Source organism: Globicephala melas, chromosome 9, assembly GCF_963455315.2.
Source record: "Globicephala melas chromosome 9, mGloMel1.2, whole genome shotgun sequence".
Classification (NCBI taxonomy): Eukaryota; Metazoa; Chordata; class Mammalia; order Artiodactyla; family Delphinidae; genus Globicephala; species Globicephala melas.
This window is the reverse complement of record NC_083322.1, coordinates 80,627,377-80,646,233: the sequence shown is the minus strand read 5'-3', so window position 1 is coordinate 80,646,233 and position 18,857 is coordinate 80,627,377. Positions and strand designations below refer to the sequence as shown.

Sequence of the window (18,857 nt, the reverse complement as noted above, 5' to 3'; positions counted from 1 at the left end):
ATAGAAATGAGAGAGGGAAATCAAGAGACGCAAGTAAAATAAACATTCATTCTGGTGTTATTCAGTAGGTTCAAAATTATGTCAAAAACTGGAAAACTGGAGAAAGACTGGCAGGTAGTGTCTCATGACATTGGTAACCGTGTGCCCCTCTTCTAGACCTAGTCTGCGTGCCATGCTAGCAACCCACTACTAAGGGAATCTCCAGCACTCTAGGCTCCCCTGAAAAGTTATGTGTATGTTCTGGGGCAGAGGGGGGAGGAGTGTTGTTTCGTTTTATTAGGAAAAGAACAGTTGAGTCCACCACAGCCTATTAAGTAGGCTACATATTAACTGTATATTAATATGTAGTTAAAGAGGCCCTCATATTTGAGTATTGCAATGGAAGTTTGGAAACTATTATTTGGATTTGACAGAATGAGACAAATTGAAAATCTAAATATTTAACTGTGTAAATATTTACAGAATGTCTACTGTGTGCCACTGACTTATGAGCTGAGGATTCAAAAATAAATGAAGCAGGCAACAATCTTAGAATCTCAGAGTCTAACAATCTCAGAACTTTGCCCTCTTAGAACTTATAGTGAAGGAAGACAAACAACAAACAGTAGAAATAAATTTCTTTATATATGCTTCATATATATGTGTGTGTATGTGCATATACACATATATAATATCAAATGATAATGAGGCACTTTACATTTTAGGTAGGATTATTGGGGAAGGCCTTACTGAGGTGACAATAAAGTAAGTGAAGGTGTGAAGATGGAGTAAGCATGTGAATACCTGGGGAAAATTCATCCTAGGCAGAAATAACTTCGGGTGCAAAGCTCCTGAGGCAGAATGGTCCCGGGTTTATGAGGACTAGCAAGGAGGATAGTGTAGCTCTGACATGAAGGTGGTTCAGTGGAGAACGTGAGAAGGTAACTTCAGATAACTGATGATAAATTAGGTCAGATGCTGTAAGTCCTCTAATGGTCATGACAAACTTCGGATTTTATAGAGATTAAGATAGCAAATTATTGGAGAATTTTGACTAGAGAAATGAAACAATATAACTCAAGTATTAATAATATCACTCTTGTTATTGTGTTGTGAATGGAAGTAGAGATAGGAGATGGAGATATAGATGCAAGTCGTTATGCGGTAGAAGGTCTCTTCTGATTGCTTCCTATTTCACTGAGAAAAACAGAAGTAAAGACATCACCTGAGAGAAAAATGGATGGGAAAGAGACGGGTTTGAGGAGTGAAGAGAGGCTATCAAAAGTCATCTAGAAGCATCCTAAATTTACTGGACTATTGAGATCAGCAGGCACTACTGAAGTACACTTAAGGTTAAAGGTCCTGAATTTTGGATGTCACCAGTCAAGGAATATTTTATTTCTCCCATTTGTAGCTGTGTGGGTGCAGTGTGGTGTTGGTAATAATTTAACCAGGATTGGGATTGGTCAAACTACTGTTCGCCAAACCTAAGTATGATGCAGGGAGTTGATGGTATGTGTAAGAGAGTGAACGTAGTAAGACCCAAAGAATTTATGTTGAATAAAGAGGGGTACAAGGACGTGAGGAAGGCAAGGACAGTGAAAGGTCGAAGGGGTTGACGGATTTCAGGTCTCAATTGAGTCAAAGGATTGTTGCAGTTGGACTATTAGAAGGAGGGGTTGGAAAGCTAAAATGTATTACTCTGAGAGTTGGATAAAAAAAAATCTCAAACTAAGATTATGTAGGACTTGCAGTCCTAATGTTAGAGTTGTAAAACATGACCTTGTAGTAGGTAGCTAAGATAGCGGAATGACAAGATCATCAGAGGGGAGGAGATTAAAAAAAAAAAAAGAGAGTGCAGGCACCAGAAAAATCATCTACGTCACTGGTATTTAAAGTGTGTCAAGAGACCTGGCCCACTTGCAAACTATCTATTACCAGCTCATGATTAATTAAGCATAGAAACTGAGAGTAAGCATTTAGGAATTTTTATAGCAATTTGACACATGAATTTCATGTCTATGAAATGTAATAAACATTTTTTTTCCACTTGAGTTTTCATCTCTTTTAAAGTTTATTTTAGTAAACAATTTTCGTTTTATTTTATATAAGTGTGGGTATGTCTCAAATATTTTGAGAAACACTGATCCATGTGAATGGAGGAGAGGGTGGCAACCACACAGAAACTGATATCTTACAGGAACCAGAGGGAGATGACTGTTCAAAGGGAAGAATGGTGCGCGGTGTGGTCTGGTGACATGAGATCCAAAGATGGAAGGTGTTAGGGAGAGGAGGAAGAGAGAATAAGTAACAAGCAGGACATTTTCGTAACAGCCTCAGTATTATGAGGCTGTAGGAAGCAGGACCACAGGGAAAGCGGTGACCTTAGAGCAAACAAAACAAAAAATGCTCAGCAAGGGCTTCCCTGGTGGCGCAGTGGTTGAGAGTCCGCCTGCCGATGCAGGGGACGCGGGTTCGTGCCCCAGTCCGGGAAGATCCCACGTGCCGCGGAGTGGCTGGGCCCGTGAGCCATGGCCGCTGAGCCTGCGTGTCCGGAGCCTGTGCTCCGCAGCGGGAGAGGCCACAGCAGTGAGAGGCCCGCGTACCGCAAAAAAAAAAAAAAAAAAAAAAAAAAAATGCTCAGCAAGTGCTGAAGAATGGAGAATTTCCAAGAAATTTTAGGGTATTAGTCTGTCCAATTTTCCAAGGTCCAGTCAATTGAAGGGATCAGGATATTACAGAATTTCTACTCATGGGATTAAATTATATCAATTGAGCATTTTATATCAGATTATACTATGATGTAATACGTTTCATTTTTAAGTTAATTTGCAACCTAAATGTAAGTAATGTAAACTAAATGACAATTTAAATGAGGAGGTCAGTGGAGGTGATGACCACAAAGTAATAAATGTCAACATTTATTATTACTAACATAAATATATAAAACACCAAATATGTGTATATCATACAAGCTTTCATTTCTAAATTTTATATTTCTAGCTTTTTCCTATCTTTCTCATTTTGAAAATCAGAATGTATAACTTTAATGCATTTTAATGTTGGAAAGGATAACATTTCTATTTTAATTATATTGAAAATAGCTTATGAGTATGTAAAGACAACATTCATCCACTGAAAAAATGACTACTTAAAAATAGGTGAGGGCTTCCCTGGTGGCGCAGTGGTTGAGAGTCCGCCTGCCGATGCAGGGGACATGGGTTCGTGCCCCAGTCCGGGAAGATCCCACATGCCGCGGAGTGGCTGGGCCTGTGAGCGGCCTCTGAGCCTGCGCGTCCGGAGCCTGTGCTCCGCAACGGGAGAGGCCACAACAGTGAGAGGCCCGCGTACCGCAAAAATAAATAAATAAATAATAAAAATAAAAATAGGTGAAAGGCACTGAACATTCTTTTATACAGCACACATAGAAATAAATAAGGTTAATTACCTGTAATCTGTGCCATTGACAGGGGTCCATGTATACGTCCTGTTTCCTTTGTCTATATACCTCTGAAAAAAAAAGAGTTGGACATGGTCATCATCACTTTTCATTTAAGTGAATTTATATGAAGAGCAGAATGCTAGGCTCTATTTATAAATTCATTCATCATTCAATACCTTCTTCGCAAATATCTGATCTATACTATTCTACAATTATTTATTCTGTTATGAGGTGTGTGTGTGTGTAAAGCAACATTTTAGGGAAAAAAATACCCACATAATAAATTTTAAGGACGTTTAAGTGCAAAATCTTAGTAATTTATACCAAATTATTAACCTCAAAACTTTAAAAACATTTCCTGAAAAATACATTTTAATATTGAAACAGGACTGAAATATTAGATAATGCTCAGATACTTCCATAGTAGGGTATGTTGAAGAGAAATTGATAATATCAGGAAATTAACGCACTGTGTCTAGACCCAAATGTATGGTTAGCACATTACTGTTCTTATTAAGCCATTATTATAGTACTTATCTACTATAAGAGACTAATTACTTAGTATCACTGAAGGTTAGAAAGACAACTATATCCACTAGGGTAAGGAAGTAAGAGCTAAATAACTTCATGGATATTGAATCTTTCTTATGAGCTACTGAACAGTAGTAAAGAAATGATCATTACTTCTTCCATTAGGTATGGTGATGACACATATGAATCTTTTAGTATTTTTAGTTATCACCAGCTTCATCATCCTCATCAGAACAATAATATTCACTGAATATAACTTGGTGTTAGGCAATATCTAGGCATTTTACAGTCATTGTATCATTTAGTCAACTCCCTGGAGTAAATGAAATACTATTCTTTTCCACAATTTACTGATGAAGAAATGAGGACTTTAGTCGGCAGGATGAAGGAGAATGTACGATGTCAAGTTCATTTTATAACAACTACACAGTGTTGCTTCTATACATCAAATATCCCCATGGCTTTACTGAGGTGTGTGGAGGATGAGGGGAGGGAGGGCAGGAAGTGCTCAGGAAGTTTTTGGACTCCTAAAATTCATAAAAAAATTAAAAGAAATAATGTTTACATATTTATTAATACTCATAAAAAACCATGGCAAACTAGTATTGTTCAGCAAGTTATAAAAAACAGAATATCAAAAACTGTGTTGGATTAGAGAAATAAGCATACAAAACACTACTTTCTTCGATATTATTAATAGGAAAAGTCTATGGGTGGATATTGGTCAAAAAGAAGAATTTACAGTAAATTGAAGGAGAGAAACATCAAAGTGACTGAATAAAGACAAAATTGATTTGTAAGTTGAAAAAAGAATGTGCAGGTCCCAGAGTTCTTGCTGGCAGAACAAAACAGAGAAGCTGGCAGAACTGCTGAATGGTTTACACCTTTCCTCTGAAAAGTGAAGTGGTAAACAGCACGCGTAAAGTCTAAGTAAACAGAGTTGACGTTTCAACAAAGACTGAAACTGGTATATACCTCCCTTTGGGTTCTGGTAATAGGGACTCCTGATGATATTAAAATTAGAAAAGGCAAGTGTTAATGAAGTACTGTATTTAGATACTAGCTCCATCTTAGGGAAAGCTCTGCTGAGAAATTCAGGAGAAATGTTACACTTAAAAGGGATGAGCTTGTGAGGAAACGGACATAAATTATACATAAAAGCTTAAATTAAATTTCCAGGCTCAAAAGCTTGGGAGTTCTATACATTTTTCAAATCCTCAAACATACGAATGTGTATTTATTCCACATGTGACTGATAATGAATAGATACACTTCTCATATACACAGAGTTTTTCCACGTCAATATAAAACAATACAAGTGTTACACAGCTGTACCAGTGATTTTATGGCAGTAGCTGTGTTATCTTTGGATTTAATTTCAGGTTTAAATTCAGGGAAATAGTGCTTAAATAGTAAAAGAAGATAAATGAAGCCAGAAACAAGTTAAGAAACAAACAAAAAAATATGGAACTCAACAATTAGAACATCTGCATGCACAAACCATACAAAACATACAGCTATTAAATATTAACTTCAAATTTGTATGACTGAAATGGCCTAAAAGAACATGGCAAACATCATATTGTGTATTCTATTTCTTATACTGGTAAAAAAAAAAAAATGGAGACATAAATATAATTTTCAATAACCAACAAGGACCTACTGTATAGCACAGGGAATTATATTCAATATTATGTAATAAACTTTGGGGAAAAGAATCTGAAAAAGAATATATATAAATGTGTGTATATATATGTATGTATAACTGAATCGTTGTGCTGTATACCTTAAACTTACATGATATTGTAAATCAACTATACATCAATTAAAAAAATTAAAAAATATAATTTTCAAGAACATATTGTAAATGATAGAAGAATACATCAAGAAATCTAAAGCAACATTTTATAGAAATTTCAGAGTTAAAAATCTTATTAAAAATATCCCTCCAGCAAAGAGTGCTTCAAACAATTTTTCTTTTCTAGAAATGTCCCTTTTTATGAATAAATATTGCTTTACCACTAATATCAATTATCATTATTAATATACACATTTTAATTTAAGAATAAACCTGACTTAATTCTTACCTCATCTTGAGATTTAACCAGGGTTCTGAATGTTTTTTCTCCGCTTTCTCCATCTATCATTTTATTTCGAATCTAAGGGAAATTGGAACAATTACTTTATAGCAGATACTAAATTGACCTACTGAAGTGTGGAAATATTCTTTTAAAAGTTACCACATCATTATTTTACATTATCTTAAAATGATAAAAACATTCTTAATGAAATATTTTCAACCAGTCATTAATTTTTGAAATGTAATTAATAAAAGTGTTCAATTACTTTATGGGATTGATGGAGGGGAAACTGAGACTTGAGAGGTTAAATACAATTACAGTTACTCAGCGGTATGAGAGTCCAGAAACCAAGCTCTTCAACATTACATGATCCTACTTTATGCTGTCAAAATACTTTACAACAAATATTCATTATTTACCTAAAACATCCCAGCACTATGCCTCAGTCTAAGGTAACTATGATAAAGAGATTCTCTTGTTCTACACTGAGGGAGTAAGGTTGTAAAGTGTGTAAAGCAAGTACAAATTAAAACACACTGTGACAAACTGTAAAAGAAATATGGTGGCCTTTGAGTAGATAAGAGAAGGAGTTAGTTCATCTGAAAGAATCTTAAAAATCTCTGCTCTGGCGTGCAAGAGCCAGGTTCAAATCCTGGTTCTGCTACTTACTAGCTGAGTAACTGGAGATAAGCTATTTAACCTCCCGTACCTCAAACAGATCATCAGTACAACAGATATAATAACAATAACAATGTACCTATTCAAAGGCTCTTGAGAATCCATGACTGACACATATCATGTACTCAATAAATGTTATTATTAATGATTATCCCTATTATTATGGAAGCCCCTCTCGGAGGAAGTGGCATGCAATTTTGGTTTTGAAATAAAATAGAAACTTTCTGAGTATAGAGTACTAAGACAAACATGGCAGCTTCTTTCCTCATGTTGCTTATTGGGTGGTTGGATGATTAAATTCCCTGCAACTTTTCTTTCAACTCTATGGCAACGTCCCCCTCTCTCTGTTTTTTATTGAAATTTACAAGTTACATTTGTATCGAAATACTGAAAATAACTCTACCTGTGGAAGGAGAAAGAAAAACACTAAGGTCACACCCAATTTAAAATATTTATTCCTTTTCATATGATCTTTCGGATGAGAGAGCCCAGGATCTAGAAATTTTTAAAGATAAAAAACATTCATCTTTGTGTGTATCGTACCTAAGACAGAACCAACACAATGAAGCTGCTCAACAGATCCCTGTGGACTGGAAGGACACCAGCATCTGACCTGCGGGTGCTATTCAAGCTGACTGATTGCACTCACCTCCACTTTAATATCATTCTCTAATTCTGCATCAAGGAAATCCAAAGTTACTGGCTCCTGAGATTTGGGGTTCTACGCAGAAAATAGTAATTAAGCATATATGACATTGTAAAATGATGCTGTATATAGAATAACTCAATAGATATTTAAATATGAAATTAATTCCATAAAAGTTACTTACCTAAGGTATCTTAAAAAGTTGACAAAATAATTATATAAAGGTATATTCTTTCATATATATTTAAAAATAATAATAAGTAGGCTAGGGATTTGAGCTTTAAGTATAGCAGACAAATTTTAATTAATAACCAACTGAAGAGTTTTGAGTCCTGTGTTAGATAGGACATTTATAATCACAAATTCTGTGGCAATATGACTTTTGAAGATCCACTTACAGATTTTATCTTTAATTGGGATGTGAAAGGAGCAAAATACAACCATGTGGATAACATATTTGGCAATAAAACAAAGGCGGTGTGTAAGTAATATGCATTATTTGTATTCCATAAACAATAAAATTATATGAGGGAAAATGTTTTAAAAATGTTTGAATTTGCTAAGGAGAACAAACTCTTCTAAATTTATTTTTCCTTCTTCAAATGCATAAAGAAAAGATGCAAGTTTGCTTCATGTATTTGAAACTCAGAAATTTTACAATATATTTTAATGAGTCAAATTAAGTCAATTTTGTAAGATAAAATTTATGGTAAAGTCATAAGGATTTTAATAAAGATTAGCTATTGTGATTGAAGTCGAACTTGAATAATAACCCCTAGGTTCACTAAATACTGTTTTCCTGCTTTACACGTACTACTGCTGCTTCTTGCTGGTGTGTAATAAGAAATCAAATTCACTATGGAACAGGCAGATTATTTATTTACATAAACATATCAAATGAAACTGTTAACCTGGTAAATTTACCTCACATGACATTTAAAAAATTTCTCAATCATAAAATGAGGATATCAAAATATCTGATAAACAAAAATATACTATGCTCTTATAACACTTACTAAGTAATGTAACATGCCCTAGGAGAATTTCAAAGTTCACTAGAACATAAAATCATAATAGGTGTCTATTATTTTACAACTGTAAAAATTTAGACACTGGATTTTTAATATTTACTAAAATAAATACCATCAATATATGATAACTAATTAGACAGAAGTAAAAAATAAATAGAAATTATGCTGTATTAGTGCAAGGTCACTGGAATTTTAAAAATTTCAGCCTCACAGGCTCTTCCAAAATACATTCAGATCATTATTTTAAACAATGTTTTAGTAGGGCTGACTACCCAAGACAATGCCAATAATTAAAAATGTATTAAAATTAAACATCTTTATTTCAAATGCTGAATGACAGTATACATGGCATGTATTTATTTTATAATAAAGACAAAAATGCCTTCAAAGAGTAGCTCCATTTAAATAATGAAAATATATGATTCCCATTGGTTTTGATGAATGGGGATTCTTAAAGGCAAATTAAAACAAAAAACCCAACTGTGTCTGGCATTTTTATTAAGAAAATATTCACTGCTTATGAACTTCATATCTAGATTCACAAGGTTCTAGAATATTGAAAGTAAGTATTGGATTGTTCAATAGGTGAAAATACTGGTCATTGTTTAGGCAGCATCTTATTGGCTCAGAAGCAAATACTCTTTGGAAAAGTAATATTTTATAAAAAGAAAATAAAAATCAGCATTGAAAATAATTCTAGTCCTCTGTTTAAAAAACAAAACTGAGAAAGGTTCTATCAAAAGGATACTCTAAAGCTGACAAATTATTCTGAATTGCTTAAAGTCCCATGAAATAAATTATCTTTACACAAACATCCTCACATCAGTATTAAAATTTTAACTCACCACAAAACAAAGTCAAAATAAAATGATAAAATATAAACGTAAATAAGAATATTATCTTACATGCAATGGATAATGCATAGCATGACCAGACCCAAACAGCATGCATGGAGGAGGCATTATCAGGAAGAATTGGCAATATGAAGATCACGTCCCAATCCAACATACAAAGACACAGACAGGAAAAGGAAATCATAAAAGAAAAATGTCAATGCATCACTTGTACTTTTTAAATGGCAATCTGGCTGACCATTTTTTAAAAGACTCATTACAGGTACAGTGATTGAAAAATTCAAAAGCAGAACTCTTCTCATCAGAAAGCACCAAGAGAGGCTTGAGAACTGGAATCCAGTCCCTGCACTCCCAGTACTTTTGTTTGATGTTTTAAATATCTAACAATTCTCATTTGTAAAATTTGAATATCAACTGATATAAAGACCATACCATTTGTGGAACTAAAATAAAAGGCACAAGGCAATGTTGTTACATTTTAAATTGAAATAATTAGTAGTTGGTATTATTAAAAATACTACATAGCTCAAAAAATATTTTCCAAGTTCGGACGTCTTGTGTGGTTGCTAGTTTGCCATTTGAGTTTCCTTGGAAGGAAAACAAAAATAAAACAACCATTTTTCAGGTTGTTTATTTTTAAATTATATCACAATATTTACATGCAATATTTGAAAGTACGGCAAAACTAAAAATTCACTAAAATGTACATGACTGCAATGAGTATAATCCAAGGTAATCCACAAAAAGAAACATGCAAGAGGAGTAACATAAAACAATTTAATAAATCAAGAAAAGACATCAACATAATTTTAACCTCTACAGGAATCACAAAAGAAATGGAGACTGATGCAACAACACAAAATTCAGATTGTCATAGAATTCTAGAGCTAGAAGGAAACTGAAGCTTCTATTAATCCATTGGCTCTGTACTTTAGAATTACCTGGGAACTTTAAAACTATTTCAGAAGCCCGGCTCCCATCCCTGGTCAAATTAAATCAGAATTTTCAGGAGATGGAGCTGGGGATCGATATATATATTCAATTTCCTAGGAATATACTGTGTAGGATAGGAAACAATTATTAGTTTAATCTTCATGCTTTTCAGATGAAGAAACTGAAGTACTATGGGGTTTAGTGAACTACTCAAGGATATAGTGTTGGCTATAAGTAGAACAAACTGGAACTCAGTTCTACTAATTCATAGCTTAATGATCTCTTAATATCACACTACCTCCCCATTATAACGTCACCAACTTTTTAAAAGAAATGATAGGATTACACAGAAAACCTTAAGTCACATTGAACTTTCTCTGAAATTTTGAAATGCTCTTGCTAAATTCTACTAAACTACAGGAAGTATCCGTTTATGCTGATTATTTTTAGTGCACTTATAGAAATAAGCATACATAGAATAATGTTTAAATATGTTGCCATCAGAGAAAAGATTTTGTAGTAAGTTTGCCAGATAATATTTATTTGCAATTTTGGACATTTTTAATTAGGTGAAGGGAACTTCCTCTAACTGCTAATCTGAAAATACACTTAGAAATCCAAAGAAATTTTGGGTTACATTGTGTGGTTTATAGAAATTATATATTAGAATTGTATTTTTATTTCCACTAAGAAGTTAATTTTACAAGCAAATTGTTAGGATTACATGGATTTGACACTAACTTCACAATATATAATAACAAATCTATTTTTTAGAAGCCATTTAATTGCGATTACTCTGATTATCATTGTTATTACATCATTTGCTAGCAATCTTTAGTCAGCAAATGCATACCCTCTGCCATTATTAATAACATTTTTGCTCTGGCTTATTGAGAAATGATGCTCATCTCCATCTCATGCTCTGGAAGCTTGCTGTCAGGAAAGGCAGCATTAATCATATGCTTTTAGGAAGAGAAGCTTAATTACAACTCTGATTTAGCAAATTTGAAGGCACTGCTAACTTCATTCACAGTTACCTGAACATTTGGTCTCCTTTTTCTTAAATTAATTGTTGGTATACCTACACCAATAGGCTGAAGCAACAGAAAGAATGTAATTCATCATACTACATATCAACATGGGTAAGCGTTCTATCCTGTCATCAATTTTGGTCAGATATTTCCTTGATCAGAAACAGGTATCATCAAGCTCATGATGAGTCAATAAATGAAAGTTCAAAAATATTTTTAGTGAATAAAATATGTAATGCTAGTAAAAATGCTCAAACTTTTTTTTAGCAAAATGACTAATGTTTTCCTTTTATTCCTAGGGGAAAAAAAAGTGAGAATGTAGGAAATGAGAAAGATGGTTTGTCTCAGACAACTTCTTTGCTGATTTTATTTTATTTTTGGCCGCACCCCATAGCTTGAGGGATCTTAGTTCCCTGACCAGGGATCGAACCCAGTCCCACCGCAGTGAAAGCGGCGAGTTCTAACCACTGGACTGTCGGAGAATTCCCTATGGTGATTTAAAAAACGGAAAAAACAGGAATTCTTTAGAATGTATATGATTCAAATGTGTTAAAATATAAATACGATAGGATATTAAAAAGTCAGTCTTAAATGTTAAAATTTGTGCCTTTGTTAGTGACAACAAATGTTACATCCATGGAACAAATGAAGAATTCAGTCATAACACTGTAGGTTTATTTTAAATATGGACTTCTAAAATGTAAATTATGCACAATTTCCTTATACAATAAATATTTCTTTAGACTGATAAAAATGAGGTTTTAATAAGTATACCTAATCTGGTTATTTCATTGAAACACAACAGAGGAATTCTCAAATGCATTTTGGAATAAAGGAGGATGCATAATTCAGCATTTGTCAAAATGTGGTCATGGTGGAGACTTTGAAAAGTCTCTCCGAGAAGATAAGTAACGATTCCTCAGAAAATTAGATATGCAAAAGATTCACAGCTACTTTATTTTCTGATATTCTTGGCTTTAGGACACTTGTTCTGCCTTCTATAAAGTTCAAAATTGTATTGAAACAATGTGAATTAAGATTACAGTTTCAAGAAGAAAACAAAAGGCATTCAGCAAAGGATACCTGCATAAGATCAGACTTTGATCTTGTTAAATAATAATGGATACTATGGAATGTAGCATTATTTTCCTTTATTTCTATTGGTGAATTTTGGATGCAAAGATTAAGATTAATTTTGTTAGTATACTCTCTAACCATATTGGTCCTCTGTATTTGTCAATTTCTAAAACAACTATCTTATACTATATCATCCTTTATCAGGTTCTTGTATCTGTCTGTATAGCAAGCACTGTCACCCACAAAAAGAAATTATAATATTTAACCTGTTAATGATGAGAATTGATAAGCATATTAATTCACAAGCATGAATTTCTGAAAAAAATAATACATTGATTGTCCAAACATTTTATTTTTAATGGTTTTCTAAAACAATATTTTTTCTAAAAGTTTTTTCTGTTGCACACTTGCTTATAATAATCTCCTATGTTAAAAATATGAAAAGCTAACATAATCCTGAAGAAAAATCACCTGGGCTTTAATAAGAATTTCTAAAGAATTTATATTTTCTTTGTAACTTTACGAATTTTAGTAAATTGATTATTCCAAATATGAGTCAAATATATGTTAACAGCATTCAAATAGTAATAAAATACTTTCTACATAAATACTGATTATTAGTACAAGAATGTAGAAAAGGGGAAAATCCTTTTCAAATAATTACCTCTAAATGATGGTTTTATATATATACATCATACGTGATTATTCTAATTATTCTTTTTTATTTTGTCTATGACATATTTTAGTTCTTTCTGGGGAAGGAGTTAAGACTTACAATCATAAAATGTCCAACTACGTAAAAGTTGGGATCCTTCACATCCTTCAGCACATTACATTATTACTGCATTTAAATCACTTTACTTACAGGAATATAATTTAAAATACACTGGATATACAAACATAATACAAAATAATACTGTAAATTTTAAAAACTCTTAAAAAGACTTAAAAATTTTCAATTATGGAAAAATCAGAGAATGATTAGCCAATCACGAACAACTCTAAGAGGAACTTAACATGATATGTTTTCAAAGAGCTGTGATAGACTAATAATGTGAAAATATGCTTATACCACATTTACAATAAAATAACTTTAAAAATAATGCAGGGTGATCAGCAGCTACATACGATTAGCAAATATTTAGATCATGATGGATTTTATATGGAAATAAGTTCCAAAGTGAGAAATAAAATATAGACATTAATTAAAACCACTCAATATGTTTTTACATTCAATATTAATGGTTCTTAATTACTTTTTGAAGTTTTTAATGACCCAACTTTGTGTGTGTGTGTGTATGCACATACATACTTGTATGTGTCCTAAAACATCACTAACATTAAATCTCCATGCCTGGGGAGAAGGAAATAATATGCATAAGTCTGTATATATTTCCATCCAGCATGGTTTAAAGTATCCTTAATATTATCTTCAAAGTTAAACAATAACTTGAAGATGCTTATAAATTAAAAATATATAAGGTTTTGCCAATTTTACTTCTGGATAAATAAAGTTTTTTACCTGTGAAGCATTAATGAAAAGTGAAATGAGTTGGATGAGACATTTAGGAAAGTATTTTATATCTTGGGAACATAGGCATAAAGATTAGGATAAAATGGTTCATGTATGGAATTTTATCACTTCCATATAACTCCCTGATTAATAAACCCTTCCCATTTCTGAAGCCCATCCCATTTGACTTTTTCTTTTTGAATTTCATACATATCTTTATAAGCCTGGCAGATGGAAAGGGGAGATAATTACCAGGAAAAAAAGGGCAATGCAAATGGCCTACGCATAGAGGAACATGAATAATGATCTCAAGTTCACACGTATCCAGGCCATCTCCTTCACCACCTACAGCCTAATCAAAATACCAAGTGGGATGTGTGAAGCTCAGGCCCAGGAGGTGATAATGGCTGCCTCTGAGATAGGAATATTGGTTCGCTGGATAGTGGATAGAAACATTTCAGAACTAAACAGGTAAGAGAAAACAAAAACTGTTTTCACACCTTCATATATTATAAACTGTGGTCTTGTCATCTATAACGTTACAGGTATAATGTTCCTTTATACTTAGTGCTGTACAGTGAATTTAAAAGTGACGAATCTTTTAAGAACATTAATCATTAATTTTACAGAACGCTAATCATTGTAAATAAATTATATACATACCTTTGGCTGAAGATTTGGATGTAATAAAACATAACCATTAGGATCAATTGCAAAATAATAGCCATTGGGGCACAGCTGAAAAATAATAAGAAACAACCTTAAAGATTCCTGAGTCGCAATCAGAAATCCACATTCTTTAAAAAAAAATTTCTTAAATACATATTTTAAAGCATAAAGAAAGATAACGTGATATCTTTACACTCTTTTAAGAATCCTTTTAAATATTTAATTCCTTTGCTAAGATAACGGCACAAAATTTTTGAGAATTCCTTTTAAGTGCTTTAAAAACAAGCTAAATTAGTACAGAGTTTTAAAACAGAAGTTACCAACAGAGTAAATTGCATCTTACTGTAAAACGTGGTGTCAGTCTTTTAATATCTTCCAAAGACACATCAACTCCCATCACACCAAGAATCAGCTGGTTCTATAATAAGACAGTAAAAGGCAGTGTATTTTCTACCGAAAATTTACATATTTCTACACAATTATTATATACGTTCATCCTTCTGCTTGACAATGGTTGTATTCCATACTAGCTTAAACATATATATATATGTAAGGGTGAGGCACTTTTGCTATCAACTTGCAATGATTCTCAGCTTTGATTATATTCCCACAACTGTATCATTATTATTTAGCTTAAAAACTGAAATCTTGATGATTAAAGCTAAAGTATAAAAAACATAATGAAATTTTAAATTTGATACTTCTTGTACTAATACTTAATTGCTGTACAGTCAGCAGCTGTAGGGGTGTGTGTGTGTGTGTGTGTTTGTGAGTGTAAACTAACTTTTTGGTATGCTATGATTAAGAAATCACAAAAATGTCCAGTTTAAAGTTAATTAGGCAATATGGAATGAGAAAACCATGGATTTTTGCTGCTGATAATACCTGTGTATACGTGAAAAGTACAATATGTGACCTCATTTGTAATAAAACAGCAGAAATTCTTACAACACTATTTCTGCTTGCTGCTAACTTCTAAATACCAAACAATGGGCATCACAGTTTTAGTTGCAAATCAAAAAGGCCATGTGGTAAACTGTTATCATAATCTTCTATGGGACATAGGATGTGAATGGTGTTAAAATTTAGAATCAGGAATTTTCATCTTAAATGTAATTATATGAATTATAAATCAAAACGTTACAAAGAATATCATAAAATCCAGTTAATAGCTATCACAAGAACATTTTAAACTTTGTGTAGGTGCACACAGAACGAGAAAGTCATGTCAACAACTGTGCTCTTTTCCCATGAATCAACCCTAGTCTGAGCAAGTACCCCAAATTCAAGCAATCCCTTAGATAATCTACATGAGCAGTTAGAGAATTACTCCCTCCTGAGTTATGATGACTAGAACCAGCAGATAGTTAAGAATGGTAATGGGCCCCCAAAGAGGAATGACCAATGTTTTCTATGGCCACATTATTAAAATAAGGAGTTCCACTGACATTTATAGTAAGTGAACAAACAATACTTTAGTGCAACCGACTTCATTTCATTATAAACTGGAAATAAATTTCCCTCAAATCAGGAATGTCAACCAAACTATAAAATGAGTATTTAGCATTAAAAAATCTTAACTTCTCCCACATTCTTAAATTCCTTCTTATGTAAGCTAAGAAACAGAAATGTAAACCTACTTTTAAATCAAAAGTGTTTTTAAAAAATGAGACAATTTAACAAGTACAAGAGACATATTTTTCAAAACCTGTAGAACTTCAAGTTGGTAGCATTATATTACATTGACAATATTACCAGCACTATAGAAATCAAGATTTTTAATGAAACTCATTAAGTATTTTTCCTGAATCGTAAAAAAAGAGAAAAAAATAATGAGAACTATCATTTAAATCAGATCCTTATGTTACATGACAATTAAAAAAACTATCTTTTGAATGTAAGTTGGAGGAGCAGTGATTCTAAAAAGATACCTATACACGTGATACAAACATCACCATGGTTTTCTTCTTTGGATTTTTCTTTCTGAACTCCAAGGATATCTTAGATGCATTTAAAAATGTGCACACGAAAGTACTGTCCATTTATCATGTAATTACTCCCGGAGTCTGAACTTGTGTTCTCATCAAGTCATAGTTAAATAGAGTTAAGTTGAATGTTGGCTCTGGGGAACTGAGAACTTGACCTGCATTTCCTTTTTCCCAGGTGGTTATCACATAGGCAGCTGCTGCCTTTTACTTCCCGCCTCACGAGACAGTTACATTGTATGTATTTCCTTATAGAAATATCTTATCCACACTGAGCTGCAACGTCATAGCTTATCATTTATTATTATTAATTTTATCAATTAACTTTTAACCTTTAAGTTTGTCTTATTTTCATTTTGGCCGGTTATGTTGAAGACCGGAAGAGTTCCAGTAATGACAAGTCCCAGTTCCTTAAAATAGATTCAGAGAGAAAAGTCAAATTAAAATTACAATTTAAACTTTATCATTCTGCATTAGTTTTTGATATCTGACAGTGCATTTTAGTTACTTTATAAACAGCCACAAAAAAATTAGTAATTGATTTTGAAAGCTTACTTTTTAAAGAGGCAATGAAATGCCTTAGAAATAAGCAGGATCTAGTAGGCAGTTCTTTAAGCATGCAACATCTAAAATAACACTCTTAAGAGAGCATTACAAATAACTATAAAAATCAAATTACACTAAGCATTTTAGTAACCCTGCCCCTCCACTCTTTTTTTCATAGTGAGTGATAGTTCACCTAATACCTGACCACCATGAGCAGAGTGATATTAAAATATTGTTTCAGGGACTTCCCTGGTGGCGCAGTGGTTAAGAATCCGCCTGCCAATGCGGGGTACGTGGGTTTGAGCCCTGGCCTGGGAAGATCCCACATGCCGCGGAGCAGCTAAGACCGTGCGCCACAACTGCTGAGCAACCCCCGCTCGCCACAACTAGAGAAAGCCAGAACACAGCAACGAAGACCCAATGCAGACAAAAATAAATAAATTTATTTAAAAAAAAAATATATATATATATTGTTTCAAATGATTTATTTAACCTTCCTTTCTTTTTGCTTCATTCTTAACTTTTTTCATGCCCTAAGCCAAAGGCTGCATGCTAAACCACAGATGTGTAGCAGAATAACATTATAAACAGAAAAAACATGCTACTGATACTGCATCTCTGGGATATTCTAGGTAAGTATACTATGATGTTCAAAAGAAGCAATATTGCTTCTAAATACTCTCCAAAATAAATAGTGATTTTTGACAAAGTGAAATGATGCAGACAAGACAACTGCAAGCATCAAATATGAAAGTCCAGTCATGAAGCCTTTTAGTATAATAAAAATAATTAAAATTAAGGAAATGACTACACGTAGTTGGCTGTATGATATATACATGTTGGCTTTCTACTTAATCCTAAGGAAGAACATGTGACCATGAAAAATCCTTAATTGAATATGCAAATTAATATTTGCAATGAAAGCTGTCCACCTCAAAGAAAGGCAGATTACAGATAATTCAGAAACGTAGTATCCAAAAGACACCAAAATCCACGGATGTTCAAGTCCCTTATATAAAATGGGTAGTATTTGCATATAACCCATGCACAACTTCCCACAGACTTCAAATTATCTCTAGATAACTTATAATACCTAATACAATGTAAATAGTTGTAAATACAATGTAAATGTTATGTAAACAGTTGCCAGTGCCTGGCAAATTCAAGTTTTGCTTTTAAGAACTTTCTGAGATTCTTTTGTCCTGAATGTTTTCAATCTGCAGTTGGTTGTGCCTACAGACATGGAACACACGGATATGGAGGACCGACCATACATGTATACGCACAGTTTTAAAAATGGTAGCATGGTATAAGATAAGGTATATTTGGGTGCACTCTTTTTCTTTGCATAACTTTTATATTTACAGAGAATGCCATAATTTGCTTCTCAATATGGTAATATGTGCTCCCCAAATGAGATACTAGTCTTCTAACATATTAGACAAATTTATGAACTTATTTGTGCCTGACTTCCATTTTCTCCCTCCTTCATTAAGCAGACCAAAAAAATTGTACTCTATTCCAAGGCACTGTGCAAGTCTCTAAAAAAGAGAAATAAAATAAGATTTCTGCCTTCTGGAATTTATTTGATGTTTAGTTTTTAGGGTGCAAATCTTTTCATCTCTCTAACATAAAGAACCTTACTTTGTCTCCCAAATAAAATGAACCCTCCACAATTTTGTCCCAGTCTTGGTTCTGTTCTCATCTCCCATTATCTCCAAAAGTGACTGAGGTATCATTCTTTCAATATACCCAGCACTTCTCCAATTTTCATACTGCACCTCCCTTCTCTGATTTCACTACTCATCACCAATTTTAGAAACCTTACCTAGACTCATATATTTAGCTAACATGACACCAG

At 33.0% G+C, this 18,857-nt stretch overlaps 1 protein-coding gene across 2 annotated transcripts in view; it reads right to left on the bottom strand.

Moving 5' to 3' along the window:
• CACNA2D1 (calcium voltage-gated channel auxiliary subunit alpha2delta 1) overlaps positions 1-18,857 on the bottom strand; it is a 515,558-nt gene that overhangs the window by 57,062 nt on the left and 439,639 nt on the right. The window contains exons 17-22 of one of the 2 annotated variants that reach the window (XM_060304737.1): positions 16,783-16,860; positions 14,809-14,883; positions 14,460-14,534; positions 7,361-7,432; positions 6,040-6,111; positions 3,428-3,489 (exon numbers count right to left, since the gene is read on the bottom strand). In XM_060304737.1, coding sequence (XP_060160720.1) covers positions 3,428-3,489; positions 6,040-6,111; positions 7,361-7,432; positions 14,460-14,534; positions 14,809-14,883; positions 16,783-16,860 — 434 coding nt within the window. The remainder of the gene's footprint in view (positions 1-3,427; positions 3,490-6,039; positions 6,112-7,360; positions 7,433-14,459; positions 14,535-14,808; positions 14,884-16,782; positions 16,861-18,857) is intronic. The other variant, XM_060304738.1, reaches the window with a different exon arrangement.